The 16,694-nt window shown below is 38.4% G+C and overlaps 2 protein-coding genes across 4 annotated transcripts; both read left to right on the forward strand.

The window, feature by feature from the left end:
- Positions 1-6,342: 6,342 nt before the first annotated feature.
- On the forward strand, positions 6,343-10,636 carry LOC113283831 (F-box/LRR-repeat protein 3-like). 2 transcript variants are annotated; one of them, XM_026533219.1, is made up of 8 exons: positions 6,343-7,085; positions 7,740-7,865; positions 8,040-8,144; positions 8,234-8,627; positions 8,708-8,837; positions 9,004-9,307; positions 9,398-9,649; positions 9,774-10,636. In XM_026533219.1, the coding sequence occupies exons 1-8, from the start codon at positions 6,468-6,470 to the stop codon at positions 9,822-9,824; spliced, it is 1,980 nt and encodes a 659-aa protein (XP_026389004.1). In that variant the 5' UTR covers positions 6,343-6,467; the 3' UTR covers positions 9,825-10,636. The 2 variants fall into 2 exon arrangements, with proteins under 2 accessions (XP_026389004.1, XP_026389005.1); XM_026533220.1 differs by having other exon boundaries at positions 9,004-9,298.
- Positions 10,637-11,585: 949 nt separating this feature from the next.
- Positions 11,586-14,937, forward strand: LOC113278253. 2 transcript variants are annotated; one of them, XM_026527147.1, is made up of 2 exons: positions 11,586-13,055; positions 13,976-14,937. In XM_026527147.1, exons 1-2 carry the CDS (start codon positions 12,558-12,560, stop codon positions 14,045-14,047), a joined length of 570 nt encoding a protein of 189 aa, XP_026382932.1. In that variant the 5' UTR covers positions 11,586-12,557; the 3' UTR covers positions 14,048-14,937. The 2 variants fall into 2 exon arrangements, with proteins under 2 accessions (XP_026382932.1, XP_026382931.1); XM_026527146.1 differs by having other exon boundaries at positions 11,586-12,074; positions 12,449-14,937.
- Positions 14,938-16,694: the final 1,757 nt, after the last annotated feature.

Raw genomic sequence — 16,694 nt, forward strand, 5'->3', positions numbered from 1 at the left:
TGTAAGGCAATATACACAGCCGCTGATGCAGAATGGATATGAGCTCTAAACCCGAAACACCTCGGCGGTAATTATTTACTCATTCCTACAACTTCTGAAATCCTGATCTTATTTCAAAGCATATCCACCTGTTTACGGCCCCGTATAACATTGAGTGTCTGTCCATGCACGCTGTTCCGATGCACCCATGCAATGAAATTAGTATACAAGTCATGTAGTTAAACACTAGGAAATATATACGCCGCCTGTGTACACGCTGATGCATGTCCACATATCTCTTATAATCATATAAAGTAGTTTACTTGGTAAATATCATACCATGACATAGCAATTTGGGTTTGGCACATTTGCTCACTCTCAAAGATTTAAGATTTGATGATGAAGTAATATAGCATGTTTACATATGACTTCAGTAATGAATATTTACATTTCTGGTCAAGAATGTCTTAGATACAGATTGCAGTCACCAGATAGCGGCTCAAAGGTGAAACACAAATACTTTAATTTAATACATCATAACTTTTGTGCTGCTCTCACCCGTTTCAATTTTATTTGTTTCTTTTCTTAATGTGCATGCATGCATATGAACTCATAGCTAACATAGCCGTTGGGAAATAGCTAAGCCACCTATCTGTACTAATACATCCCATACAAGTATTTAGTATATAAGTCATCTCGGCGCCAATATGTATCTGCTGCACATATACTTCAAGTATGCCCACATGTTGCACTTGATAAGCATTTAATTACTATCGCCATTCTTGTATGTATTGTTGTATGAAGCTAATAGAAAAGAAATCCAAGCATTTTTGGAAGAAATTGGAAGAAATATATATGTGAAAAAATAAAAGCCTCCCTCGACAAGAGGTGCTATCAATCTAAAATAAATCCTCTAGCCTCGACAACCAAGAGGCTTGAGTGTCTAAGAAATCCTCATGTCCTCGACAATCAAGAGGCTCGAGTGTCTAAATACTCCCACCCTCGATAAGAGGGGGAGTGTCTAAAATCCTCTTGTCCTCACTCTTTGAGACTTGAGTCCTCCTTCCCTCGACAACCAAGAGGCTCGAGTGTCTAAATCCTCCCACCCTCGATAAGAGGAGGAATGTCTAAAATCCTCTTGTCCTCACTCTTTGAGACTTGACTGTCTAAATCCTCCTGCCCTCGACAACCAAGAGGCTCGAGTGTCTAAATCCCCTCACCCTCGATAAGAGGTGGAGTGTCTAAAATCCTCTTGTCCTCACTCTTTGAGACTTGAGTGTCTAATCCTCCTGCCCTCAACAACCAAGAGGCTCGAGTGTCTAAATCGTCCCACCCTCGACGAGAAGGGGAGTGTCTAAAAATCCTCTTGTTCTCACTCTTTGAGACTCGAGTGTCTAAATTCTGCCACCCTTGATGAAGGGGAGAAAACACTAAGAAGCGGCTCCTATGCCATGACACCGGCTCTAAGGCCAAGTATAAAAATAAAAAATAAAAAAGGGGAAGAGAGAGTACTTTTCCCTCTAAGAAGCGACTCTTAAGCTCTTAAAGGAAGCTCTTCTCTCTATGAAAATGAAAGGGAAGAAGCGGCTCTTGAAGCCCTTCAAGCCTTTGATGAAAATAAAAAAGAGAGAAAGGGTAGAAACCCTTCGCCTCTAAAAAGAGGTTCTTAAGCCTTTGATAAAAAGAAAAAAGAAATAGTGGATCTTAAGCCCTTGATAAGAAAGAAATGGATGAATGAAAGAATTGGCTCTTAAGCCCTTATAAATGATGAATGAGGGTAGAAACCCTCGAACTCCAAAAACGTCTCTTACGCCCTTGATAAAAATAAAGTAAAAATAAAAATAAATGAAAAATGATGAATGAAAGGTGGAGTGTCTAAAACCCTCGCGCTCACTCTCTGAAACTCGGGTGTCCAAATCCTCCGGTCCTTATTAAAAGGTGGAGTGCCCATGACTCCTCACGTGCTCACTCTTTGAGCCTGGAGTGTGTAAATCCCTTTGCACTCACTCTTTGAGACTCGGGTAGTTAAGCCTCTCCATACAAGTAATTATCATTTAAAGAAAAGAAAAAAAGGGAACACTATTGCTCCCATAGAAGCGCCTCTAGCGCCATTCCCTCAGCCTTTCAAGGCAAGTCATACAAAAAAAAAAAGAAAAGGGAGGAACACTTTTGCTTCCATAAATGCGCCTATAGCGCCATCTCCTTGACCTCTCCTGTCAAATTATATATAAAAAAAGAGCGATCTTAAGCATTTAAAAACGGCTCTTAAGCCTTTGATAAAAAGAAAGGAAAGAAGAAGGACTCTTAAATCCCTTCAAAGCGGCTTTTAAGCCTTTGATAAAAATGAAAGAGATAAAAAGCGGCTCTTAAGCCCTTGATGATAAAAAAAAGGAGGGGGGGAGAAACAACTCTCAAGCTTTTGATACAAATAAAATGAAATGGAATGATGAATGAGGCTAGAAACCCTCCAAAAGCGGCTCTTGCGCCCTAGATAGGAAGGGTAGATACCCATCAAATCAAGAAGAAAGCGGCTCCTAATCCCTTAGAAGCGGCTCTTAAGCTGAGAGAAGAAACAACTCTTTAGCCCTTAAAAGAAAATTAAAAAAAGAGGCTCTTAAGTCTTTAATAAAAAAGGAGAAAAGAGGATACTATCGCCTATAAGAAGCGGCTCTTACGCCATCGGCTCTAAAGACAAGTATAAAAGAAAGATAAAGGGTACAAACCCTCCGACTCCAAAATCGCCTCTTAATCCTTTGAGAGAGAAAAAATGGATCTTAAGTCTTTGATTACAAAAAAAAAAGGAGGGAAGAGGATACTATTTCCTATAAGAAGTGCCTCATACGCCATTGGCTCTAAAGCCAAGTCTAAAAAGAGAAAGGGTAGAAACCCTTCAACTCCAAAAGTGCCTCTTAATCCTTTGACAAAAAAATAAAGAAAAAGAAAGTGACTCTCAAGCCTTTGATAAAAAAAAAAAAGCGTCCCTTAAGCCTTTGACATAAAAAGAGAAAGGGTAACCCTTCGTCTCCAAAGCGGTTCCCAAGCCTTTGACAACATAAAAGTGCAGGAAGAGAGACACCCTAAGAGGACGCCGAAAAGAGGGCCCTCTTTTCGAAGATACACCATACAAGGGGACTTGCAGGAAGAGAGCAAGCCCGAGAGACGCCGAGAAGAGGACGAGTCGAAGATACGTCATACAAGGGGACTTGCAGGAAGAGAGCAAGCCGATGAGACGCTGAGAAGAGAGTCAGTCGAAGAGACACCGCACTAGGGGACTCGCAGAAAGAGTGCAAGTCCAAAGAGACGCCGAGAATATAGCAAGTCGAAGAGACACCCGCGCTAGGGGACTTGCCAGAATTGAGCAAGTCCAAGCGGTTCTGAATCAAGACTACGGCACTTGTAGCGAGCGCACAAGTCAGAAATCACCAATAGGCAAGGGGACTTGCACCAAGCGTGCAAGTCGAAACCATCCGAGCTTGAAACACAAGAGGACTTGCGGGAATATGCAAGTCTCAATGTGAAGGCGCCAGAAGAAGCGCGCAACGACAGAAGAGCCGAGGAAGCAGATGGTAGACTGTTGAGAAGAATAACGCCTTGCCCAAATAGCCAGGGACTTAATGTAGATACCGAAAAAATGCCAAAGTAGAATGTCAGCCTCCCCATATCCAAGAAGAGATGCTAGATAGTATTCCCTCCAAGACTGCGGAAGTCTCCCCATATCCTAGAGAAAGCGCTACGTAGCGCTCCTTCCCTGTTGACAGGCAGGTGCACAGTCCAAGTCACGTGGGTTCATAAAGAAGAATCTAAGGTACACTTGTAATGATGTAGGGACAGATGTAAGATAAGAAAAGACAGGAAAGGATACATGTTTGACATTCTCATTTCAAGAAATGTCTATAAATAGGGATCTCTCTCAACTAAGAGACTCAAAACTAACTTGTGGTTTATCACGTACTACTTCCTAGAGTGGGCTTCCAACTTTACTTTGATATTTGTACCTGTTACACCCTGTCCAGTGGGTGGCACTGTGGACAACCATCTCCAACTCGTTCTTTTTCCTTTGTTTATGAAAATTGTAAGATGAGTTGACAGTAGGCGCCATGTGCTTAGATTCATAGTTGTTGCATCAATAATAGTACTTTACCTAATCATAACAGGGATCAAGTGCTAATCCAATTAACAATGGTTTTATCTGTGGACTAAAATGGTGTTTATCTGTGGACGATGGATGATATGATAACGTGATAACCATAGACTTTTCTGGCCACTTATTGTGCCGGCATTATATTAACAAGAAAAAGTGTTCGTACAAGTTCTGTCCTTCCTCAAGTAAGTCATTGCTCAGATCTTCTTCACCATTAAAATCATCAACTTGGCCAGTAGAATTTGACTATGAACTTATTAGATTAATCCTCATCAACTTACCGATTATCAACAAACCAAGGAAATATAGTTACAAGTTGCATGATTGTTTATTAAGGTAAAAAGAGTATATTCTTCTCTTCGTCTTGGTCCATGGAATGCGTGTCTATACGGGCCATATAGTACCTTATCAGATAGATAATGCAGAGAAAACTATGGGAATTTGTTATCTGGTGAAGGTGCAACTGCAACCCACAAATGACGCTGCTCCAAATGAGATTTTTTTCTTTGTTCGTCTGGTCTCGGATATGACCTTCCCCGAATAAACACCTTCACCAAGTGAGAGAAAGAGCCATTTCAAAAAAAAATTTGGAATATTTATCGAATTAATCATGGTGATGATAAGGGAAAACTCTATATCCCGGACAAATGTTATTGTCCAGATATGGGACGATGGATCCTGACCTTGATCACTACCCTCTTCATCCCACTAACAATCCCAACGCTAAATTCATTCCTTTCTCAACCATTCGGATTGTGTCACTTCGTGTCCCAAGGTTGGACAAGCCCCTGTTGTCCCGGATTTAGGAGGAGCGGATGATAAGTGATAAACATCGATGATGACGCTGTAATCCTAACGTTCGTACAAGCCAAAGAACGTTAGATCTGTCCTTCCTCAAATAAGTCTTTCCCAAGACTTCCTTTTTTTGTCTTCTATATTGACAATGACATAAGTACCCTTATTTATCTTCCAATCCTTCTTGAAAACATCACAAAGTGCCTATTAGAATGGATTCTTGACTATTGCCGAAGGTGACACCGTATTGCTCGGGTTCTGGGTTGCTCGGACGCTGCATTTTTTGAGCCGCGTGTTGGACGCGTGTCCGACACACCAATATGCGCGTCCTGCGCGCGTCTGTTTGGACACGCTGATGACTCGAGTTTGAAGCATTTTTCTTTTCATTTTCATTTAAACTCTTCCATTATTTTTATTATTATTAACTAAATGAAGAAATGCAAACATTTAGATCAATCGTTTAGGTCTTTATTAAGGTTTTGTAATTGGAAATGACATCACTTATATTCTTGGTTGGGCATGTGTTGTTCTAAGAATGCATTTTGATTGTGCCATATGTTTAATAGAGATTGATTTCTTGACCTTCAGTGTTTATAAACAAACAATCTCTTCTTTTCTTTTGAAATTTATACACATGTAGCATCATTTTCTTATTTTTAGGATCGAAACACTTCACTTTACTATATAAATACATGATTGTATATATAAATAAAATATGTATATACGTGTCCGCGTCCTAATTTTCTTGAGAATTTTGTAGTGTCCGCGTCCGCATTATGTCGTGTCCGCGTTTGTGCAACCCAGTTCGGGCTGGTACCAAACTAGGCGGAGCTATCCCATGGTAAAGACTAGGTCTCAAGCTCATTCTTATCCATTCTGAGTGAGTTATTTTTGCTTCTCCTTTTTTTTTAATCTGTCATCAAAGATTTCTGCTTCTCCGCGAGAGATTTTCTGGCTCCGCATGATGGTCAGGAATATTTTGTTTTATATAATTAGTACCAATTGGTAACAATATTGATACTAGTTCTTAGCAATTCTGTGGAACTGTTTTCACCCATGACTCCTTTTATCAGAGATTTTATCGATCCAGAAAATATTTGATCTTGTTGTTTACTACTATACTTGACAAGAAATTTTATTTTTTATAGTTTTCAAGTGCATCAATTTACTTGTCAGACAATCCGATAATTTTTAAAATTCTTAAGTACTCTATAACTTTTGTTACTAAAATTATCCAACCGCACAAGCAGCACAATTAACCGAGAGGCGTAGGACTATTATTTTTCAAAAGGCCAAGTGACCTTAAGGGTAGGCTAAGTCATTTTCCAAAGAACAACAAAGGGCAAAATGGTAATTTCATATAGCAAATAACCAGCATCTACCTCTCCCCCAGGAAGAGCTTGTACTGTATAATCACTCCTGGTTATCAACAGACAGACATATCTCCACTACAACTTCATCTTCCTTAAAACCCCCAAATCTCATCCAAAGCTAACAATCCAACAAAATCTCTCAAATTTCTTCATCCAGTACTCTGTTTTTTCTTCAAGAAATGGGTAGATTCAAACCATTTGAATTCCTCAGTGATGAAATCATCTTCACAATCCTCGATTCCCTTTCATCGTCTCCATTAGATCTCAAATCATTTTCACTAGTCTGTAAATCATTCCACTCCCTCGAATCAAAACACAGAAAAACCTTAAAACCATATTCAACAGAGCTGGTGAACAAAATCCTTAACCGTTACCCTTTTGTATCAAGTCTTGATTTTTCATTATGCCCGAGAGTTGCAGACAAAACCCTTTGTTTGATTTCATCATCAATTGGTTTGAAATCAATCAATTTGTCAAGGTCTAAGTTTTTTACACATCTGGGGGTTTCAAGTTTAGTGAGTAATAATTGCTTGACCTTGACTGAGATTGACTTATCAAATGGGATTAGTCTCAATGATTCTACTGCTTCTGTGATTAGTGAAGCTAAGAATTTGGAGAAATTATGGTTATCTAGATGTGTTTTTATTTCAGATATGGGTATTGGTTGTATTGCTGTTGGTTGCAAGAAGCTGAAATTACTTGATTTGAAAGGGTGCTTTAGTTTGAGTGATTTGGGGGTTGGTTTGGTTGCTGTCAAATGTAAACAGCTGCAAATTTTGGATCTTTCATATATTCCGGTAAGAACATCTTCTTTCACCCTTGGTTTATGGTTTGTTTGATGTATCATGACTAGGTTGTGTGCAACTGCAATGCCTATCAATGTGTCAATGAGGCAGTAACGTTGTCGCACTGAAGGATTTGAATTGGTTAATTTTCATGGGAATTGCTGGTCTGGGAATTCCCTTATTGATTATGTTGAACAACTAGGCTTCCTGATAAGTTATTCTAAGTTAGGTGCTGAATGATTCTAGGTTGTTGCGCGGGCAATGTGCATGCTATATTGTTTTTAGGCAATAAAGTTATCATGTTAAAGGTTGAATTGGTAGGTTTCATCATATTGGGGTGAAGTGCCTAGGCCAACAGCATTGCCATTTCCAACTAGGCTTTCTTACTAGGTTGTGGGCATTCATGATGCACATAATATTTATGTTGGGGTGATATGCACAGGTCAGTTGGCTATGATGAACAACTAGGCTTTCTGGTTTGTTGTTCTATGGTATGTGCAAAATGATACTAGGTTGTGCGCACTTGTGAATGGATGTGCTATTTATGTGTCAATGAGGCAAATAAATTACTATATTAAAGGACTTAATATCAGCTCTATCTATTTGCATAGGTCATGACAATGTTGTTGTTATGTTCACTGAACTGTTTATGTTATCACTTTGCAGATAACAAACAAATGCCTTCCAGAAATATTTCAACTACCGTATCTCAAAAGCTTGGCTCTTGTGGGATGTTGCTTTATTGATGATGAAGGTCTTGCTAATATCAGACAGGGAAGCTTGTCACTAGAGGTACTACAATATTACATAAGGTGTTGAAACTTATATCACATTATGTTTTGGTTTTGAGTCAATTGAGAGTATGATTGGTTTTTGACATCTAGTCTTTAGAGATTCAAGCAATTATGTGTAGGTGTTATTTAAATCATTCTATTGGCAGAATTGGTGATACATTGTTCATTGCAGACACTAAATATGTCGTACTGTCCAAATGTGAGTCACGTCGGTCTCTCTGCCGTGACAAATGGGGTTGTATCTTTACGTCAGCTTATCATAGCATATGGATCTCCGGTAAATTAACAGCACTTGTATCGAATTTTCCTTGATAAGTTGGGAAGATTATCTCCCTGCTAATATTTTCAACACTGGTGGTGGTGTAGGTCACAGTTTCTCTGACTGATTGCATGCAAAGGCTCCCAATGTTGCAGTCCGTCAAATTAGATGGTTGTCAGCTTACATCTTCAGCCCTGAAGGCTATTGGAGATTGGTGCATATCACTGAGGGACCTAAGCTTAAGCAAGTGTGTAGGAGTGATGGATGATGGTCTGTCTTTACTTGTGGCGAAGCACAAACAGTTGAAAAAGCTAGACATTTCATGCTGTCGTGAGATAACTCGTCTTTCTATGGATAGCATCACAAATTCATGCACCTCACTTACTTCCCTCAGGATGGAATCTTGTAGCTTGGTCTCAAGGGAAGCCTTCATCTCCATTGGGAAGAAATGCCATTTCTTGGAGGAGCTGGATTTTACAGATACTGAAGTCGATGATGAAGGTTTTAAACTTGCTCCAAACAGTTCCTTCTCTGTGACAGCACAATTTTATTGTTTTTACTCATTTTTATTTGCTCTGCAGGGTTGAAGTCTATATCTAGAGGTTCCAGGCTTTCTGTTCTGAGAATAGGTATTTGCTTAAACATAACCGATGAGGGGCTTATCCATGTAGGTACGCATTGTCCGAAATTGATTGAGCTCGACCTGTACAGGTTTGTGATGTCTCACTGTATGAATCTCATGTCATTTCCTTTTTCTTGCGATACTATATAAATTGATGGGAGTAGATCCAACAGGGGTGTGAAGCAGTTCTTGTTATTTGGGAGTAGGAAAATAACATTTTGACCTTACTATTCTTCTTGTTCTGTTTTGGTATAGGTCACCGTCGATAACTGATTTGGGGATTGCAGCAATTGCTAGTGGGTGCCCCAATCTGGAGATAATTAATTTGGCATATTCTACGGATATTACTGATAATTCCCTATTATCTTTGTCAAAATGCACAAAGATAAATACTCTAGAAATGCGAGGATGTCCTAATATTTCGTCTACGGGTTTCTCAGCCATTGCTCAGGGTTGTAAGCGACTTACCAAACTGGACATAAAAAGCTGCTTCAATATTAACGATTCCGGAATGGCTCTACTTGCTCATTTTTCCCAAAGCCTGAAACAGGTAAGTGAGGTAACTATTGCCTAGCGTCTCTTTTTGATTTTTATGTGTTGAGAACTGTCCTTTAGTTCTGTAGCTAATGATCAACTTTATCTGGTGCAGATAAATTTGTCATATTGTTCTGTAACTGATGTCGGCCTCTTAGCACTCGCTAGTATCAGTTGCTTACAGGTTGTGACTATATTACACGTGGACGGCTTGACTGCGAATGGCTTGATAGCTGCCTTGGTGTCATGTAGGGGACTCAGAAAAGTGAAACTCCACACATCCTTTAAATCCTCACTCTCTCAACCTTTTATTGAGCATATTGAGTCTCGTGGTTGCTCGTTCCAGTGGAGGGATAAACCATTCCAGGTACATCTTAGATATGGATCTGTTTATGCTTCTTTGTTTCTGATTTTCCAACCACACATTGTCCTTATAATCTACGGTCAACCTTGTATACTAAAGTGTATGCTTGATGTGGTGTTAATTGCAGGCCGCAGTTGATGCAAGGAGTTGGAAACAACAATTAGAAGCCACCTTGTAGATGTACCACAGGAGCAATGTATATCAGGCAATCACCAAGCCTGAGAACATGCAACTATTATGGATGGAAGGTAATAAAGAGAACATGCTAGTAACTTACGGGTCATATAAATTTGGGTGGTGGATGAAAATTTAACCCTTGATTATTGGATTATTCACTAAGATAGATACCAGGCATGCTTATTTTTGTGCCAAAAAACGAAGTTTAATCCCTGTCTCTGTAAGCCTTCGAAGAAATTGGAAACACCTAGATTTCTGTATTTGTATTCCTGTTGTTTTGAGGCTTGTAAAATTGTGTATGTTCTGGAAGCATGCTAGCCCTCCTAAGATACGCTTCTTCTTCTGGTGAGCGGCCTGGGAGAAAATACTGAAGCATTTGAACATTCAAGGACGGGGCATTTGTCTGGCTGGTAGATGCTATCTTTGCAATTGCTGTGTTGAATTAGCCGCACACTTATTTTTGAAGTGCCCCCTCCCAACCGCAGTTTGGCATATGATCCCTGCTGATGCTAAAATTAATCCCTTGTCCTGTTCCTGGTCTTCTAATGGAATTGATGGTCCCGGCAAAACAATTTGGCATCTGATTCTTCATGCTATAATCTGGTCTCTTTGGTTACTGCGCAATTCCAGAATTTTTGAAGAAAAGTGCAGTTCCCCTCAACCGGCGGCTCTTCTCCTGGAACCTCCTCTTTGTCGCCGCCTTAACTTGTATATCTCTCTCTTAATGAAATCCCTTTTTCCTTGATCTAAAAGGCTGTATATGTTTCATCGATTCTAACCTGAATCTCAGATACTTGGCGTTTCCTAGTGTCTCTTTACTGCCTTTCACATTTGAGTATTTCCTGGTACCTTCAAAGCCAAAAAGAGAATCTATTGTCCTTCTCTTTCTTTTTGAAGGGTGACGTCCTTAGTGAAGTCACAGGCGAATATTAGTAGAAAACAATTTCCACCTACCTACCCTTATTTATATACTAATCCATTTGGTGTACCAAATATGGGGTTCACAACTATAAATCACATGAAGCTCAAGACAGATCCCAACTGAATAATATCTCACTTATCCTCTTCTTCATCCATGAACTAATCCTAAATATATTTTTGTGAAAATTCCAAAAATGCAGTTCTCATGAATTTTGCAAATTCCACGAATTCAACCTTCAAACATATCTATTTGCAGTTTCAATCACGCTCTCTCCACAGATCTACCACCACCATCCACTACTTCCATCACCACAAGAAGACCTTCTTCATCTTCTTTTTCTCCATTGACATGTCTAAGGGCGGAAAAAGTTTTTCTCTTCGTTATTGACGATTTAAACACGATATGGTCAAGATTGTCAACCCTAAGTCAACCATAGTCAACCCTTGATTTTGAATCCCTTTTTTGATTCGATCTGATCTTTTTCTTTCAACCCTTTGTTTTAATCCTCTGGCTTTATCCTTTGTAGATTGATTTTTGGTCCAACTCTGATGTTTTTATACGTCTCTTCTTTTTTTATTTTGCCCTACTTTTCAATTTTTCATTTTCCCCTTTATCTTTGTCAATCTCTGGTTCTAATTGGCTTGTTTTCCTTTTAATGGCAGCTTAATCTCCTCCCTGCTTGTTGCCACGCACTGGTGTTGCAGTAATGTCACATCACATCTTGAGGTATAATCATAGTTGACAGTTTCCAAGTTGGCATAATCAAAGTTGGATTTTTATTGCAGTAGTGCATCTAATTTTCATCCTTATCGGTTTCTCTCAATCTTATCTAATCTGGGGTTATTATAATGATTCTCCTGCTTCACTTTTAGGGAAAAGAGTTCTTGCTGTTATCTTTACTTGGTCAGGAGCTTTGGTGTCTACAAAAATGTATTTGTGTTCTGATTTTTTTAAACCTTTCAATCATACTTATCCAACTAAGAATTTGACACATCCTACAAGTTTTCCTTATAAATACTACCTCAAACATTTTCAGTTTCTTTATATCCTTCTCTGTTATTACAACATCTTACTTTTTTTCACCCTTATGGCTAGATCATCGGTGAATAACATTTCTGAACAGATGGAGGAAGTTTCAATCAGTGAAGAACCTATTAGAAGAAGGGTTGTTATGCACTCGAATACTCAATCCTAACTGGAATTCGAGATTGGAGATATTGTCTTGCTGGTAAACTTTATTCCCCCGGTGTTATGATATGGCAAGATGTTGAACGAGCTGCCAGATTCATTTGGCCTCATCTGAGGAGGCACAATCAATGGTTGGTTCAGGTGCGTAGTTTGGAACCTAATGTTTTTGTTATCAAATTTCAAGTTAATGATGATAAAGAAGCTATTTTGTTTGGTGGGGCTTGGAATTTTGATGGTTATTTGATAGTCTTAAAAGATTGGAATTTAACAATGGACTATCGTCTCTTAGATTTCTCGGTTTCTCCATACTGGCTAGAATATAAGTACCTCTTACCTGAATTCACGTATGCTGATATTTTGAGAATGCTTGGTAATATCGTTGGAGAAGTTAGATTGGTTGAGCCTGATGGTGTTAGTCCTTTTACTTCCTAAAAATATAGAGCTTTAATTCTTATTAATGTCAACACTCCTCTTATAACTGGTATTACTGCTGCTAATGCTGCTGGTGTCACTAGGTGGATTGGTTTCTTTTATGAAAAACAGCCTTACAGACTTTGCTCTGAGTGTAAGGTACCTAATCATGAAGAAAATGATTGTGCTTATATAACTAATCGAAGACGTGAAATGGAAGAGACTGTAATAGGATTTGGTTTTGTTGAGCCGGTTTTACCTCCTCAAAGAAATCCTCAGCAAGAAGCTCAACTATTTTTACAACATGGTACTCAACGGAGAAACAGACTGCGTCAACCAATTGCTCTAGAACAGCCGAGGCCTTTTGATGGAATGCGTCTATCCATCTTCTCGGCTACTGATTCTGATGCTGCAACTTCATCATCCTATCATGATCAGTCTCATCTTTTATCTTCCGTAAGGCCATATTCTACACTGACAAGTGATGTTGCTAGTACGAGTGGTACGAAGAAGCGATATCGTCGACCCCCAACCTTGGTTATAACTCCTGAGAATCAACTTGAAGATGCTGAGTTTGATAGAGATGTTGTTATTGTTAGAGAAACATCTTCTGTTCAAGATGATACTGCTACCGTTGAAGAGAATAATGTTTGGGACATTGCTGCAGCACATGCCCTTAATGCACAGAACAAAACTGATGCATGGCAACAGGTGGTTTTCTCAACTCGTTTTTCTTTATTGAGATTTCACTCTTTCCTTAATCTGTGTTGTTTTTCCCTACCTTTTTATCTATCTTTTTCATTATTTACATCATGAAAATTCTGTCTTGGAACTGTCAAGGTATAGGAAACCCTCATACTAGAGACTATCTTAGTTTCTGTTTAACCAGTAATGATCCAGATATTTTTTTCTTGTGCGAAACCAAAGCTCAGTCCAATAATATGCGACTATATCTTTCTAGAACTAAATACCCTAATTATTGGTTTGATCCTTCTTTGGGCCTTTCTGGTGGTATTTCTCTTGCCTGGAAACAAGGAATTGATGTTGAAATAATGCACACTACCTCTGATACAATACATGTTATTGTACACACTCATGATAATAACTTGGATTTTTTGGTCACCTTTATGTATGGAGTGCGTGATGTTGTAGGCAATAACAATCAGTGGAAATATTTGATTGATATGTATTCTTCTGTTGATCTCCCGTGGGTTTTTTTAGGCGACTTGAACTTCACTATGAATGACTCTGAAACCTATGGTATTAATGCATCTCATCCTCATCATGCTAGACATGTTAGGAATTTTATTCAGCAAATGGGTCTCATTGATTTGGGTTATTCAGGAGCTGACACTACTTGGTCGAATCATAGAGATGGAGATGCTCATGTCTCTGTTAGATTAGATAGAGCCTTAGTGAACTGTTGTTGGATTAATAATTATACTAATGCTCATATGCAACATTTAGTTCCCATTGCTTCAGACCACAGTCCTATTTTGTTACATATTGTTCCTAGTGCTAGAAAACACACTCCTTTTAAGCTATACAAGTGTTGGTTCCAAGTGTCCTCTTGTAAAGACACTATCCATCAAAGTTGGCAACAACAATTTAATGGCTATCCTTCTTTTCAGTTATCAAGTAAGTTAAAATTCACTCGATTTCAGCTGCAATTGTGGAAAAAAATTCTCTTTTGGGAATATTGAGTGCAATCTTCATAATATTCAGAATCAACTGCAACGTTGTTATGATGATAATTTTCCAGCTTCTCATCCTTTGATTCGACAGTTAAGTTCTTCTCTTCAACAGTGGATAACAGTCCATAAAGAATTCTTTATGCAAAAGGCAGGTGACAAGTTTCTTGAAGCAGATAGGAATACATCATATTTTCACTCAATGGCTAATTTCAATAAAAAGAGATCCAACATTCAGGCTATTCAAGGGCCTTTGGGTATATGGTATGATGATCGGAGTAACATTGAGTCTATTTTTCTTAACCATTTTGTGAATATTTCAAGTACTTCTAAGCTGCAAATTAATCAAGATATTTTGCAGCTGTTTTCTCCTTGTATCACAGAAGACCAAAACTTTCAGCTTATCCGAGTTCCTGATGCTCAAGAAATTAAGGATGTTGTCTTTCATATTAGACCTTGGTATTCTCCAGGTAATGACGATTCCAAGCTGCTTTCTATCAACAATGCTGGGAGACAGTTGGATCTGAGGTAATCTCCATGGTTCATCACTTCTTTACCTTCAAGCATATGCTCAAGGCTATAAATCATACATATCAAGTTCTGATACCCAAAACTTATAACCCTCAAACACCAGCTGACTACAGACCAATTAGTCTGTGCAATGTTAGTTACAAAATCATCTCAAAAAATTTGGCGAACCGTCTTAAACCTTTACTGCCTGACATTATTTCTCCTACTCAAACTGCCTTTGTTACAGGCAGACATATCCATGATAATGTTATTATAGCACAGGAGATTCTGCATAGTATGAAAATTAAGAAGATAAATAAGGCTTTGGTAGGTTTAAAGTTAGATATGTCGAAAGCATTCGACCGGGTAGAATGGTTTTTTTTATTATCAAATTTTCGCCAACTGGGTTTTCATGATGATTGGATTTCTTTGATTGATCAGTGCATATCCACAACAAATATTTCTATACTTATCAATGGTATTCCTAGTTCTTCATTTTGTCCAACCTGCGGCTTATGCCAAGGAGACCCTTTGTCTCCTTATTTATTTTTGTTCATCATGGAATCGTTTTTCTAGACTTTTACAACATAATGTTGATTCTGGTCTTCTCAATGATATTAAAATTAATCATCATTGTCTTCCTATCAATCATCTGTTTTTTGCAAATGATTGTTTGTTATTCTTTCAAGCTCATTCTGCTCAAATGAATCATCTTAGACATCTGATTCAATCTTTTGGACAAGACTCAGGTCAGGTTATTAACATGCAGAAGTCAACTTTGTTTTTTGGTAAGCACACTTCAATTTCTCACAAGTCTAGTATTTCTAGCATTCTTAATATGAAAGTTAAGGGGTTGGGTGAAAAATATTTGGGCGTTCCTCTTTTGATGCATAGATCAAGACAAAAAAATGGTAAAGGTATTCTTGATAACATGACTAACCGGTTACAGGGATGGCATAGTAAAATGGTTAACCAAGCAGGAAGAACAACTCAAGTGAATGCAGTGCTGAGTACAATGGGTATGTATCAAATGCAGATCCTTAAATCGCCAGAAACAACAATTTATCAAATGGACAGCATCCAAAGGCGTTACTGGTGGAATAATTTTACCAGCGATCATCCACGACAACTTATTGGATGGAAAAAGGTATGTGTACCTAAAATATTTGGAGGTCTAGGTCTTAAAAATTTAACCAATTACAATTTAGCTCTTCTTGCGAAATTGGCCTGGCAATTATTACATAATCAAGATGCTATTTGGGAAAAATTGTTGAAAGGTAAATATTTTCCTCATAATGATCTGCAATTCTTCCCTCCACCGGAAACTAAAAATTCAAGTTGGGTATGGCAGAGTATATGTGTTGGGATTGAAATTGTTCTTAGAAATGCAAAATGGCAAGTAGGTAATGGTACTCGCATCAATATCTGGACTGCCAATTGGGTTCCTTCCATGCAGACTGCAATTCAAGATTGGAGTGATCTGAATACAAGTAATATTCAATGGGTTTCGGAACTATTTGATCCTCTCACTCAGCAATGGAATATTCCGCTTCTTCGCCTTTTATTTTCTGCAGACCAGGTGAACTCTATTCTCACTATTCCTTTACAATTAGATCGGGAAGATAAGTTGGTCTGGCCTTTTACTAGTACTGGCATGTTTACAACTGCTTCAGCGTACAAGATACTTTGTGAAAAGGATTTGAATATGGATATTTCAATGGGTTTATCTCAGTAATTTTGGTTAGCATTCTGAAAATTGAAAGTATCATACAAGTTTCAAATTTTTATGTGGAAAGGAATACATGATGCTATTTAGGCATCTGAATGCTGATGATAAAATATGTGTTCTGTGTAGTATGAATCAAACTGAAGATCTGGACCATTTGCTACTTCATTGCTCCTTCTCTCAAGCTATATGGAAGACTTTTTTTCCTAATCAGTTCGTTTCCATTGTGCAGCATCCCTCGGTTCTCTCCTGGATTCAGACTTGGCAGCTTAAGGGTTCGAATATAACGATCAAACACACACCTCTAGTTGTACACATAGCTCTCTGTATAATGCACTTCATTTGGAAACATAGATGTAGGTCTGTTTTCAGCAATATAACACCCAATCATCGAACTGTCATACATCAGATAAACTCTTACAG

The sequence above is a fragment of the Papaver somniferum genome, chromosome 5 (assembly GCF_003573695.1).
Source record: "Papaver somniferum cultivar HN1 chromosome 5, ASM357369v1, whole genome shotgun sequence".
Lineage (NCBI taxonomy): Eukaryota > Viridiplantae > Streptophyta > Magnoliopsida > Ranunculales > Papaveraceae > Papaver > Papaver somniferum.

What these genes read in the sequence shown, in the direction of transcription:
- LOC113278253 (XM_026527146.1), top strand. Translation starts at nt 12,558, where the DNA reads ATGGAAGAGACTGTAATAGGATTTGGTTTTGTTGAGCCGGTTTTACCT.
- LOC113283831 (XM_026533219.1), top strand. Translation starts at nt 6,468, where the DNA reads ATGGGTAGATTCAAACCATTTGAATTCCTCAGTGATGAAATCATCTTC. An exon ending in TGGATCTTTCATATATTCCG is followed by an intron (nt 7,086 to 7,739) that starts GTAAGAACATCT and finishes ATCACTTTGCAG; the next exon opens with ATAACAAACAAATGCCTTCC. An exon ending in GGAGGGATAAACCATTCCAG is followed by an intron (nt 9,650 to 9,773) that starts GTACATCTTAGA and finishes TGTTAATTGCAG; the next exon opens with GCCGCAGTTGATGCAAGGAG.